At 41.5% G+C, this 12,698-nt stretch overlaps 1 protein-coding gene across 7 annotated transcripts in view; it reads left to right on the top strand.

The window, feature by feature from the left end:
- Positions 1 to 1,078: 1,078 nt before the first annotated feature.
- Positions 1,079 to 12,698, top strand: part of NAA25 (N-alpha-acetyltransferase 25, NatB auxiliary subunit) — a 61,757-nt gene continuing 50,137 nt past the window's right edge. For 4 of the 7 annotated variants that reach the window (XR_002824532.1, XR_002824533.1, XM_023733794.1 and 1 more), the window contains exons 1-3: positions 1,109 to 1,185; positions 11,568 to 11,653; positions 12,096 to 12,234. Coding sequence is in view for 4 of the 7 variants with exons in the window: in XM_023733794.1 (XP_023589562.1) it covers positions 1,128 to 1,185; positions 11,568 to 11,653; positions 12,096 to 12,234 (283 nt within the window). In the remaining 3 variants the exon portion in view is untranslated. Of the gene's footprint in view, positions 1,186 to 1,518; positions 1,540 to 11,567; positions 11,654 to 12,095; positions 12,235 to 12,698 lie in introns of those variants that run through there. The other 3 variants (XM_004379067.2, XM_023733795.1, XM_023733798.1) reach the window with 3 other exon arrangements.

The raw sequence follows: 12,698 nt of genomic DNA on the forward strand, positions 1-12,698 counted from the left end.
TGGGGCAGTTCTACTGTCCTATAGTGTTGCTATGAGTAGGAATCCACTCAACCGCAAAAGGTTTGGTTTGTTTTGGTTTAATATACCATCAAGGAGCCCCGGTGGAGCAGTGGTTAAGCGCGCTTGTTTGCTAACCAGACAGGAAAGGTCCATGGTTCAAACTCACCCAGTGGCTCCACAGGATAAAGGACCTGGCAATCTGCTCTGTAAAGATTACAGCCGAGAAAATCCTATGGGACAGTTCTACTTTGTCACATGGGGTCATTATGAGTCAGAATTGACTTGTTGGCACCCAACAACAATATACTGTCTATTTTACTTGGTTAGTGCCTGTCTCCCCCACTACAAGTAAAGCTCCATCACGGCTTTGTCTATTCTATTTATTGATGCTTCCTGCGCACCTAAAACAGAGCATGCCACATAATGGGCATTCAATAATTATTTGTTACACGAATAAAGCCACCTGTAAACATGCAGATAATAGTATGTACCTCCTAGGTAGATGGTTATGAGTCAGAATCCACTGACGGCCAACTGGTTTAGTTTTTGGTTTTCCTAGGTAGATAGAAACCAGGGGTTTTATGAGTTTTAAACGAGATAATACATTTAAAGAGCTTACAACACAGTGTCTAGGCACATACTAAATTACTATTACTTTAGGATGCTTCTTAGTCGGCTGATCCCCGGCAGAGAGGAGGGTTCTCGACCTTTTCTGGCAGATTTTTACTGTTGATCAGCCCCCTTCCCCCTATATCTCCTGAGTCACCCTCTCGGAGGAGTTACCGGTGTCTCAACAATTAATCAGACAAGTCTAACTGGTCCTTCAGGAAGAGGATCAATAGGATTATCAGGTGCACCTGAGCCCTAACTTCGACCGAGCGCTTTCTCCCCTCGCCTCACTTCCCAGTCGGCGACTCTGAAAGGGTATCAACCGAAACAGCCATCTCCTCTGGCCAGGTTGATTCCAACAGAAAAAGGAAGAAAAGTTGCTACTGAAGCATCTATTGGAAACAACTCCGCAACCCGCGACTATCGCGATAGACGAGCGAGCCCTCTGCTGGCCCTTTAACAACCCCTTCCCGGGGGCCGGCCCCGCGCGTGCGCACTGTGGTTCTGCGCTTGTCATCATGGCGACGCGGGGCCATGTGCAGGACCCTAACGACAGGCGCCTCCGGCCCATTTACGGTGAGTGCCTAGGGCCAGCTCGGCCGCCAGCCCGATGCGCCGAGGGCTGCCGAGGCTGAGGGAATGCCCAGGAGGGGCTCCGAGGGCTTGGGAGCGGGGCAGGGGGGCGCGGGAGACGGCCCGCGCGGGCATCTAGGCCGCAGCCGCGGGCCTCGCGTAAGCGCCCGCCGGGCCGCCCTGAGCCCTGAGACGGTGGTGGCGCTGTCGGGGTAGCGGCGGGTCCACAGATCTGGCCCAAAAGGCAGGACCTATGGGACGCTTCCGAGACCTGCGCTGCCCACAGGCTGCGTTGTTATTGCAGTTCTAAAGGAGACCCGAGATCCCCCCTAGGGGGAAGCCCGCTCCGGTGTGAAGGTGCGACCCCCGACCTGAAGGAAAATTCCCCACTGAAGATTTTTTATTTACGGGAACAGGGCCTGGGGAGTGTCGGACTAGCTGGACTTAGCTGCACATGGAGAAACTGAGGTCCAGAGAGAGGAAGGGGCTGACGCAAGGTCACCCAGAGCGAGTCAGGAGCGGGCCCGGGATTCGAGGCTCCAACCCAGAGCTCTTTGATGGAGAAACAGCTGCTCTGGGCACACGTGGGAGGCTGCGGGGTAGGAGGGTCTTGGCCCCAAAATAGCAGTGAAGAGACTGTGATCGCTCGTGGCAAAGGGGCATGCAGGGCTGCGGCTGGGTGCTTCCTTTTTGCAGCTTCTCTGTGGTTTTCTCTGCAGCTTGCCTTCCGCTTGCTAAGTGGACCCCCCTCCGCAGCGCTTACCTCAACCCGCAGGCTTTAAGACCTTGATGTCATCCCGCTACATCAAGGGAAAACACAGATTTGAGTCTGCGAGAAACACCTTTTCACTAACTGGGATATTCTGTTAATTGGACAGTGGTCCATTTTGCATTTCCTTAACTCTTAGATGGTTGTATGGTCTATATCAGTTAATGGTGAGGAAGTGTCAAGGTCAGTGGTTTTAGCAAAATTAGACCTGGTATTTATAATGTGGATGTTACTAAATGGAGGTTCTGAATGTGGCTGAGATAATTGAACTTTTTTTTTTGCCGGGGCGGGGGGGAGGATTTGTGTTTCTGGCACAGTCGGTTCTGCTTTTTGTAGATTATATGATGCTTTATGTTCACATCTCGTCTGATTCTGGCAACAATCTGTGAGATGGTTAATAATGACAATAGCTAATGTGTGTAGACTGCTAATGATGTGTCAGGCACTGTCCTTGGCCTTTTATATGGGTTTTCCCATTTAATCTTCATGGTATTCTTCTGAGGCAGGTCTGTTTTTTCTAATTCTCTCCCTCCTTTTTTTTTTTTAACAGATGAGGAAATTGGAGCTTTATTGATGTTGTGCAGTTTATCTAAGGTCACTCAGGTAGCATTTGGTGGAACCAGGATTTGAACCCCTGTGGACTGTTGCACTGTGCTAGAAACCACCTCCCTCTGAGTTGAGGACACTTACTTGCCTAAGTTTAATGATATGTACAGAGTGGGTGATGGAGGGTTAGAGCTGAATCCAGGGTTCACAATTTGTGGCTCATTATAGCTCTGTGCAGCAGCTGCCTGCAGACTTCTTTTTTTTTCTAAACTAAAAAAAAAAAAAAAAGATACATTTAAGTATAATTGGATTTTTAAAATTGTATTTGAGGACCAAGGAAGATGCCTTTGGTCCCATAAGTCATTTAGAATTAGTGCTTTGAACTCTCCACTAAGAAAAACCATGTCCGTTTCACATTGCTAAACATCAGGATGTTAACCAAGGTGACATGTCATATTCTCAATACTGAAGTCAGAATTTTGTAGTTTTTGTTATAGCTACATGGGAAGAGGACTGCAAGAGACCTTCTTTAGAATCCAAGGCGATTAATATAAACTGGCAGGAATAGGAAAAGAAAGGATATATACTGTCCTTGACTTCCGCACTTTTGACTTTTGAACTTCAGACTTTGGAACAACCCCTACTTTTGTTGTTTAAATACATCAGTACCCTGAAGCCACTATTGTTCATTGAATTCAGACATTCATTAACTGACACATGAACAAGCTCCTGCATGGTAGTGCTTGCCCACCAGCCAAAAGTTCAACAACTGCCAGCATAAATTGAGTGCTTACTAGTGTACTAACTACACTATGAGGTAGGTAAGATTATTGTCATCAGAGTAAGAAACTAAAGGTCAGAGAGATTAACTTGATTAGGTTTGCAGTTAGTAAGTAGAGCTGGGACTTGAACCGAGGTCTTTTCACTGGAAAACCCAGCCCTTCACCACATTCAGATTCAGCAGCATCATTATCTTTGTTTCACAGTATTTATACTGCCAAGATTTTAGAGTTTTACAGCTGTTAGAAACCTTTTTTGGGACTTCAGCTCTTCTTCAATATTGTTGTGGGTAGAAGTGGACAGGGCTATGAGAGTGATTTTTTTTTTTCTTTTTACATTTTATTGTGTTTTAGGTGAAAGTAAGTTAGTTTCCCGTTCAACAGTTTATACACAGGTTGTTCTGTGACATTGATTGCTACCCCCCGCAATGTGTCAGCACTCTCCCCATTCCCACCCTGCCTTCTCCATTTCCTCCCTCCAGTGTCCCTGCCTTTCCTTGCCTTCTCATCTTTGCTTTTGGGCAAATGTTGCCCGTTTGGTCTCATGTAGTTGATTGTTCTGAGAAGCACATTCCTAACAGGTGTTATTGTTTATTTTATAGGCCAGTCTATTATTTGGCTGAAAGGTGATCTCCGGGAGTGGCTTCAGTTCCAGGTTAAAAACGGTGTCTTAGGGTGATAGTCTCAGGGGTTCCTCCAGTCTCTATTAGTCCAGTAAGTCTGGTCTTTTTTATGAACTTGAATTTCATTCTACATTTTTCTCCCATTCTATCCGGGACCTTCTGTTGTGTCCCTGGTCAGAGCAGTCATTAGAGGTATCCAGGCACCATCTAGTTCTTCTGGTCTCAGGCTAGAGGAGGCTGTGGTTTGTGTGGGCCATTAGTCCTGTGGACTGATTGCTTCCTTGAGTCTTTGGTTTCCTTCACTCTCCTTTGCTCCAGACGGGAAGAGACCAATAGCTGTATCTTAGATGGTCGCTCACAAGCTTTTAAGACCCCAGATGCTGCTCACCAAACTAGAATGTAGAACATTATTTTTATGAAGTGTGTTATGCCAGTTGACCTAGATGTCCCCTGAGACTATGATCCTTAGCCTTCTAGCCCAGTAACTCAATCCCACGAAGTGTTTGGGTATGTTTAAGAAGTTTCCATAACTGTGACCCCATGTGCTCTATTATATATATGAATATATATGCAGCACATACAAATATGTATATACAAATGCCCACAGCGATACCCATATATACACGTACATGTACTCCCATGTGCCCTCCCACGTGTATAGCATACGTATCTACCTATGTAACCACTCACAAATCTTTGGTTGCTATTACTGTTGTTGCAAAATTGTATATAACATTTACTATAGTTGTTCTTTATTCTTGCATACCTCTCGGTGTCTTCATTTCCCTTGATCATGTTGTGCTGACTTCCTCCACGTCATGTATTGCCTTTCCCTTCACCAGAATTAACACGTCTACTATCTAGTAAGTGATTCTCCTTCCCTCCTTCTCCCATCCCTGGTAACCATCAAAGAATGTTGCTTTCTGTATGTAAACCTGTTGTTGACTTTTTATGAAAGTGGTATCATACAATGTTTGTCCTTTTGTGATTGACTTCTTTCACTCAGCGTAATGTCCCCCAGATTCATCCATGCTATAAGATGTTTCATGGACTCATCATTATTCTTTATTGTTGCATAGTATTCCATTGTATGTATGTACCACATTTTATTTATCCTTTCATCTGTTGTTGGACAGTTAGGTGAAGGTGATTCATCTTTTCCTCACTTCTAAAGAATTTTTTTTATTGTGGTATATATATGTATAAACCTATTGCCATCAAGTCGATTCTGACTCATAGCCACCCTGTAGGACAGAGTAGAACTGCCCTGTGGGGTTTCCAAGGGGCGGCTGTGGGTTCTAACTGCCAGCCTTTTGGTTAGCAGCCGAGTGCTTAACCACTCCACCACCAGGGCTCCTTAATAGTTGGAAACCATCCCTAATGATTGTCTCTGAACTTCCTAGTGTAGTCACTGTATTGTTGTATAGATGTATGTACCTCTCATTCCCCGATAGACTACCCAACTCAGAAGATTGTCTTATTTTTTTCTATAAAGCTTGCTTATTTATGTATTATTTTCTTCACTTGACATATTTATTAAGGGCCTAATACATGCTAGGCAAGTTGTAGAGGCTGGAAACTAGTACTAAACAGGACAGCATGGTTCCTGCTCCCAAGGAACTTACAGTCTTGACAGTTTTTTTTAAGTGTTGGCACACATAGTCTTTATAGTTGTGTTAAAGGCTTTGAAGGAAAGATACAGGTTGTTATTATTAACTATAGTATGGGCATCTGAGCTGTTGGGGGCAGGTCAAGAAGAGGTTCGCTATGGAAGTGATTTTAATGGGGCATACATGAAAGAATAGCAGGGGTGATGAGATAGGGAGAGACAGAGGGCATGGGAAGATCCAAGACAGGGAGCTTGGTCCGTTTGAGGACCTAAGAAAAGATTTGTGTAGTCGAAATATTGAGATGGAGGAGAGGTAGACACGGACTCAGCTTTGTAAACCATTTTAAGGATTTTGAAATTTGTATTAAAGACATTGGGAAGCACTGAAGGGATTTAACCTGAGGAATGATGTGATCAGGCTTGCGTTTTAAGAAGATAGTTCTGAATGCTGTGTGAGAAATAGCTTATTAAAAGGGGGCAAATGGAGGATGTGAGGCCATCATTTAGGAGATATTACTCGTTTTTAAATCCAATCCCCTCCAACCCTGGCACGGTGTAAGTATTTAACAAAGGTTGTTGACTCAAAGAATGTTTCACCTACGATTGGTATTCATGGTAAAAGCAAGTCTCCTAGTCTCAGACATTTAGGATTGATTGATTGATTTTTAGCAAAGGACAGTGGAATATAAAGATGGAGCTATTTTGTATTCAGTAGTTTTCTAAATTGGAGCAATATCTCTAGTAGTCTCTGAAGCTCTTGTAGAAGGTGGATGTGGTGCAGGTTGTCCTTTCAGCTTCTCTAGAGATTTTCACGGCAGCTTCAAGAACATAACAATTTAAAGGCTTCGTTTTTTATTTGCAAGATTGATGATACCTCCTTACTGTCAGTATCCCTGAGTATGACTGGACCAAGAATTCCTAGGACATCTTCTACACTTCAAGTAGGCAGTAGGCCTGCATGTGTGCAGGGCCTACTGCTGACTGCATGCATCTCAAAGGAAAAGGAGCTTCTGTTTGAAGTTTACTCAGTAGTGTGACTTTCTCATTCATTCAACACGTTTTGATAATTTCTTGCTGGCTCTCTCGTAAAGTCATTGGTATAGCCAACGATTTAACCCAGTGTTTCCCAAACTTCTATCTGATGATGTTTGCTGTATTCTAGTATTATCTGTACTATTATTTACTTAATGTCTTTTAAGGTTGACTTTTTAATTTGAATTTATTTAAAAAATTATTTAAATCACTATTAGTGGAAAGCACCTGTATCACTTGTCTTAAGAGAACAAAACTATAAAGATCAGTACAATGAAAAACAATGTTATTAAAATCTTGAAAGATTTTGATACTTGTGAAGATCTAAGTCTGAGGCCCGTTATGCTTCCTGTTTTAAAAAGACATTAAATGAGTGTTGGAGAATTGAAAGATAGGCTAGCACCAAACTGAGACTTTTTCTTAACGTAAAGGGAGTATTAGAAAAGGGATTACTTTCTCCCTGAGTGTTATCTAGTCCTGTCTCCACAGACTACCTAAAAACATTTCAGATGGAGCTGTACTCCCCCGTGCTCTGGGAAACATTGCCTTAACCAATGCATCATAATCTTATTGTTTCCTCTGTTTGCTTTGTAGATGGCTGATATTGGCTGACCCCTGTTATTAAGGCAGTAATACTAATTATGGCCAAACCGCTAGCACCCTTGATGAAGTTTTAAAAATACTTATTAAAAAGACAGACTTAGGATATCTGTTTTTATTGGCATGTTTTCCCCAAGGACTGCATAATTTATATTACATAATCAGCAATGTAAAATGAAAATAAACTTTCCTCAAAAGACTAAGCAACTAATTAATCAGTAGTCACCTAGGTACCCAGGAAAGGGGAGTCTGACATCGGGATGAATATGGTGGAGTGTTTTAGTTAAAGCTTTTTTGGGTGCAAGGGAACCAAGGTCAGGAGCACAGTTCCCCAGGGCCAAAGGGAAACTGGAAAGCTGTCAGGAACTGAGGCATCTTTCTCAGTTGCTCACCTCAGCTTTTCTCTGTGTGTCTATTTGCTTGGTTGTTCAGTGGTTTTTTTCTTTTTTTCCCCCTGCTTAGCCATCAGCTTACCAAGGTATTGGTTTTGGTGGCCACACCAAGTTGTGTGGCTGGAGGGGAATTAGTCCTTCACAAGCTTAATCAGCATCTCTTCCCCACCCCTCCGATAATTCACACTTTTCATTCTTATGTGAAGTACTATGTGAATGAAGAGACAACAGATAACCAACCCTTTTTCCTCCCTCCCGCAACTCTTCCCCTTAAAGCTCCTTCAAAATAGAAATTCTGGAGCTGTCCCTGGTAGCCTCACACCCACAATATTTACGATCTTCCAGCTGGGGTTCACGATCTTCCAGTTGGGGTTCACGATATCCTTCTGACTCAGGCTTTCCGTGTTGCAGTTACATAGTCCCAGGAGGAAACCTGATTTGCCCGGCTTGAGTAATAATAAATGTTCCCTCTAGGGGAGGCTGTGCCTGCATGGAATAGACTTACCTCTTTTGCAGGGGAGTGGAAACCATTCCCAGAGAAGAGGGCATGGGCAGGTAGGTTTAGCATATCAGATCAACTACTGTGGGAAAAGGAAGAGATCTTTATGGTCCTGACCTCTGGCCTGACCTATTTATGGGTAGACCGTTAGAGTGGGGGTTTCATCAAAGATGCTTCTCTTGTCTTTGAGAACGCTTCAAGAGTATGTTCTGTGAACCTAGAGTCTTACAGAACTGAGAATGAGATTAGCATCAAGTTATTAGGAAGAGAGGATATCATTTACTGAGCTGGTTTATCTCTCTTGGATATAGTCTATAAAGACAAATGATGGCCTGTCGGTTGAGCCAAGGACTTAAGAAAACTGGTATTAGATATTTGAGTTATCCGGAACAAGATTGAATGCTTTTAGATTCTTTATGATTCTCCAATCCCTCCGCCAGAGTATTAGGTCCTAATACTCACTAGATTGTGAGTATTTATCTAGCATTATTAGTATTCATGAATATTAAGTGCATTTTGAAAGAAAGACTGAAGAGATGAAACTCATGCACTCACATGGCTGTCCGTTACAGGTGCTAGCGAAGTTGTCATTGGAGAGAAATTGAAACCATAAGATAAAATGAAATTGAGGGTAGTCTGCCGATTTCTGTTAGTTGTGACACCCTGGGCCACAAGGGCATGAATTGTTGTGAATTGTTCTTGCTTCATCTGTCCCTAAGCTGATTGGGGACCTTGATGAGCAAAGAGTGACCTGGTAGTGGTAGTAGGTTGTAAACTGGCCTGTGTTCAGTCATTCTTCTGTGGTTAGAAATGACAGCTACCGTCCTGTTTTCCCATTTAACACACTTCTCATTTTCTTTCTTTGTAAATGAATCATTGCTTTTCTTAGACTTTAGAAATTTTTTATCCTGCAGTCTGTCTCTCTCAGCCTGTCATGGTGTTTGTTGTTGTCGTTTTGCTTTAAATTTTGTTGTGGTGAAATATATATAACAAAACATTTGCCATTTCCACCATGTTTTTTTTTCTTCATGTTTTCAAGATAATTGTTAATTTTCTAATCTATGTGGCCAGAGATAGGGCTGGGTCACCTGAGTTTATCTCCTTCCAGGATACAGGAAGGTAGGGGAGGATCACCTGAAGTTACATTTCAAAGAGCTAGCTGCCAGATCTTTGAGGAGACCTCTTAAATTTACATACTTTTCAAAGAGACAAAGAATTTACAATTACAAGTTACCCAAAGTGAATTTAGAAAGCACTGGGAGGGAGGGGAGCCTCTTCCCTTACTCTCAACTGGGGAGAATTAAATTTGTATTTTTCTTTATAGTAGTAGGCAAAAAGAGAAACATAAATTTATGCAGATATGCGCAGAGTCAGAATCCTAGGGATCTTATGCTTGTTTTCAGAGTGCCTCAGCAGTGTCTTCAACTTGAGCTTGCATACTTCCAGGGACAGGGAGCTCAGTCCCTCCAAGGGCAGCCTGCTCTGTCCTTGTGTATTTGAGAGTGTTAGAAAGTTCTTTATGGTGAGCCTGGCTTTGTCTCCAGCCCCAGTAGGCATGCCAGCTCCTCTCCAGGTAGGTGCTGGGCAGGGCCTGAATGTCAACTGGTGTCCAGGAAGGAAATGTGTAGAAGAGGTTGTTGGGGTTCAACAGATTTGATCAGGAGTCTTCAGTTTTTGGGGGCTCCCAGGGCTTTCCATAGTGCTGACATTTGTCAATTCACCCTCTTTAGTGCAGCATTCAAGGCCCTATTTGCTCAGCTATCTTCCTGTGACCCAACTTGACTGCACACCACTTGTCGTGGTTAACTGTTCTAGGGTAAAAACATCACAAAATTTAGTAAAGCAAAAAGAAAGGTTTTATTCGTCATATATGCAAAGAGGCAAAAGTAGGAAGCAGACAAGCATGCTGCCAGAGCTATGTCTGCCTGAGTTCAAGGAATATTACAGAATAGGCAGAAGTGGGAAAATGGATAAGCATGTTGCCAGAGCCATGTCTTCCCAAGTCCGAGGAAATATTACAGAATAAGCAAAAGCGAGAAAAAGGGCAAACATGCTTCTAGAGCCATGTCTGCTCGAGTCCAAGATTTCAACCATTTGTATGTGTTCAATTCAGTGACACTAATTATGTTCACCATGTTATGCAATCATCACCGCTGTCCATTTCCAAAATTTTTATCACCCACAACAGAAACTTGGCACCCCTTGAGCAGTAATTCTTTATTCTCTCTCCCACTTGCCCCTGGTAACCACTAATAAACGTTGGTCTTTGTGCATTTGCGCATTTTAGATATTTCACGTAAGTGGGATCGTACAGTACTTTTCCTTTTGTGTTTGACTTACTTCACTTGGCATAATGGTTTCCAGGTTCATCTACATTGTTGCATATATCAGAACTTCATTTCTCTTTATGGCTAAATAATCTATTGTATGGATTGACCACGTTTTGTTTCTCGTTTTTTCTGTTGATGGACAGGTGGGTTGTTTCCACCTTTTGAATGTTGTGAATAATGCTGCAGTGAATATTGATGTACAAGTATCTATTTGAGTTTCTGCTTTCAAGTCTTTTGGGTATATACTTAGGAGTAGAATTGCTGGATCATATGGTAATTCTATGTTTAACTTTTTGAGGAAGCTTTTGTTAGGCTTTTGAATAAGGATTACATTTTTTCTTTAACACAATTTTATAGTAGGTCTCCATATTCCTTAAAATTTGGAATGGATACATAGCTTAGGAAAACCTAGAGGTCAATTGTTCTTCAAAGTGAGTGCTAGTTTATAGTTCAACCAGAATATGTGAAAGTGCTATTTTACCTACATCCTTGCACATTCCTGATATTATTAGACTTAATTTTTTACTCTCAGTCTTATGCGTAAAACCTTCTTTTATTCTTTTCTTCTTTAGCAAATTATATACTTAACTCTGTGGCAAAGTAAATATTGATTAAGTATATTTTATTGAATGAATATGGTCCAGTTGGAATATTTGAAGCTTGACTATTCTATTTTTCAATTTTTTTGTGACCAAACCTTTTTATTTCCCATAGACAAAAAGCAGTGTTATCTATCCTCTAAATATATGTAGTATTGAATCTTCATTAAGAAGGATTAATATAACCTGAAGGAGCCCTGGTGGCACAGTGGTTAAGCGCTTGGCTGCTAACCAGAAGGTTGGTGATTGGAAAACACCAGCTGTTCCACGGGAGAAAGATGTGGCAGTCTGCTTCCGTAAAGATTTGCAGTCTTGGAAACTTTATGGGGCAGTTCTGCTCTGTCCTGTAGGGTTGCTAAAAGTTGGAATCGACTTGACAGCAGTAGGTTTAATATAACCTGTTATATTGCTTTTGCGTGAGAGATGACTATAGGAATATCAGATTGAATTCTGGGCCGTTTTAGCCACTGAGAGTTGAAATCAGCTCCCTGATGTTTTTAATCCAGAGTCAAGGTACTTTCTGATGCATCTGATACCAGCCTGTGTATTTTTCATATTTGTTGTTGAAGGAATGTAATAACTAACATATAAGTTTCTTTTTTCACAGATTATCTTGATAATGGTAATAATAAAATGGCAATTCAGCAAGCAGATAAACTGTTGAAGAAACATAAGGATCTTCATTGTGCTAAGGTATAAGTTCCATTGCCCTTGAGTTATTTATATTTCATGGGTTATGTATTGTAATTGTTCACCTTGAAGGAAACGGATGTTTAATTAATCTCTTCAGTGACTGTTACCTGTGTTTTTTTACAGTACTTTTCAGGCCATTTATTTTCTTGATCACTTAAATACTGTTAAGTGGTATTTAATTAAAAGCTAGCTTTTTATTTCTTTGGATATTACTTATCTAATTTAATTACTTTATTTCCACAGAGTCCTTTTAAGCAATGTTGTGCCCTCTTAATATAACTGCAATAGGAAAGAATCTTGATTGCTTATATTTTTAGTAAAAATTGGTTTAGTCGATTAGCAACCCAGGCATATCGTACAATTTTTGTTTTCAAATTTGCTTTCTTTAGTTCATAGTTCCTTTCCTGCCCTTTTAAAACAATTTTTCTTTGCTTCCTGTCAGGTTCTAAAGGCAATTGGTTTGCAGAGAACTGGAAAGCAAGAGGAAGCATTCACCTTGGCGCAGGAAGTGGCAGCCCTTGAGCCCACAGACGACAACTCGCTGCAGGCACTGACTATTCTTTACCGGGAGATGCATCGACGTATGTTGCCTTCTTTCTATTGTTTTAAAAACTGAGCTTAAGTTTTTTTTGATATTTTTGGTTGAATTTTCTACATGGCTTTGTCTGCTTTACTTAATCATTCATGATTTGAGTGGGCGGAAACAGGTAGGATAAGCCCTGCCAGGTAATGCATTAACCGTGGTTTCTGAAGACTGCAGACAAGAAGGATCTTTTACATGTATTAGGATCCTTAAATTGAAATGAGGATTAAATTGAGTTAATTGTGACATTTTGTTTTGCTAAATGGAGGAGTTATCGTGGAAAATTTTAAACACAGACTAAATTAGAGAGACTAGCATAAAAAAATCTCATTTTACCCATTACCTACCTTCAACTATTATTAACATGTGGCCAGTTTTATTTTATCTACGTCCCTCCCGCTGCCAGACTATTTCAGAGCATATCCTAGATAGCCTATCATTTCATCTGTAAATAAGAAATTG

Source organism: Trichechus manatus, unplaced genomic scaffold (assembly GCF_000243295.1).
Source record: "Trichechus manatus latirostris isolate Lorelei unplaced genomic scaffold, TriManLat1.0 scaffold00061, whole genome shotgun sequence".
NCBI classification, from domain to species: domain Eukaryota; kingdom Metazoa; phylum Chordata; class Mammalia; order Sirenia; family Trichechidae; genus Trichechus; species Trichechus manatus.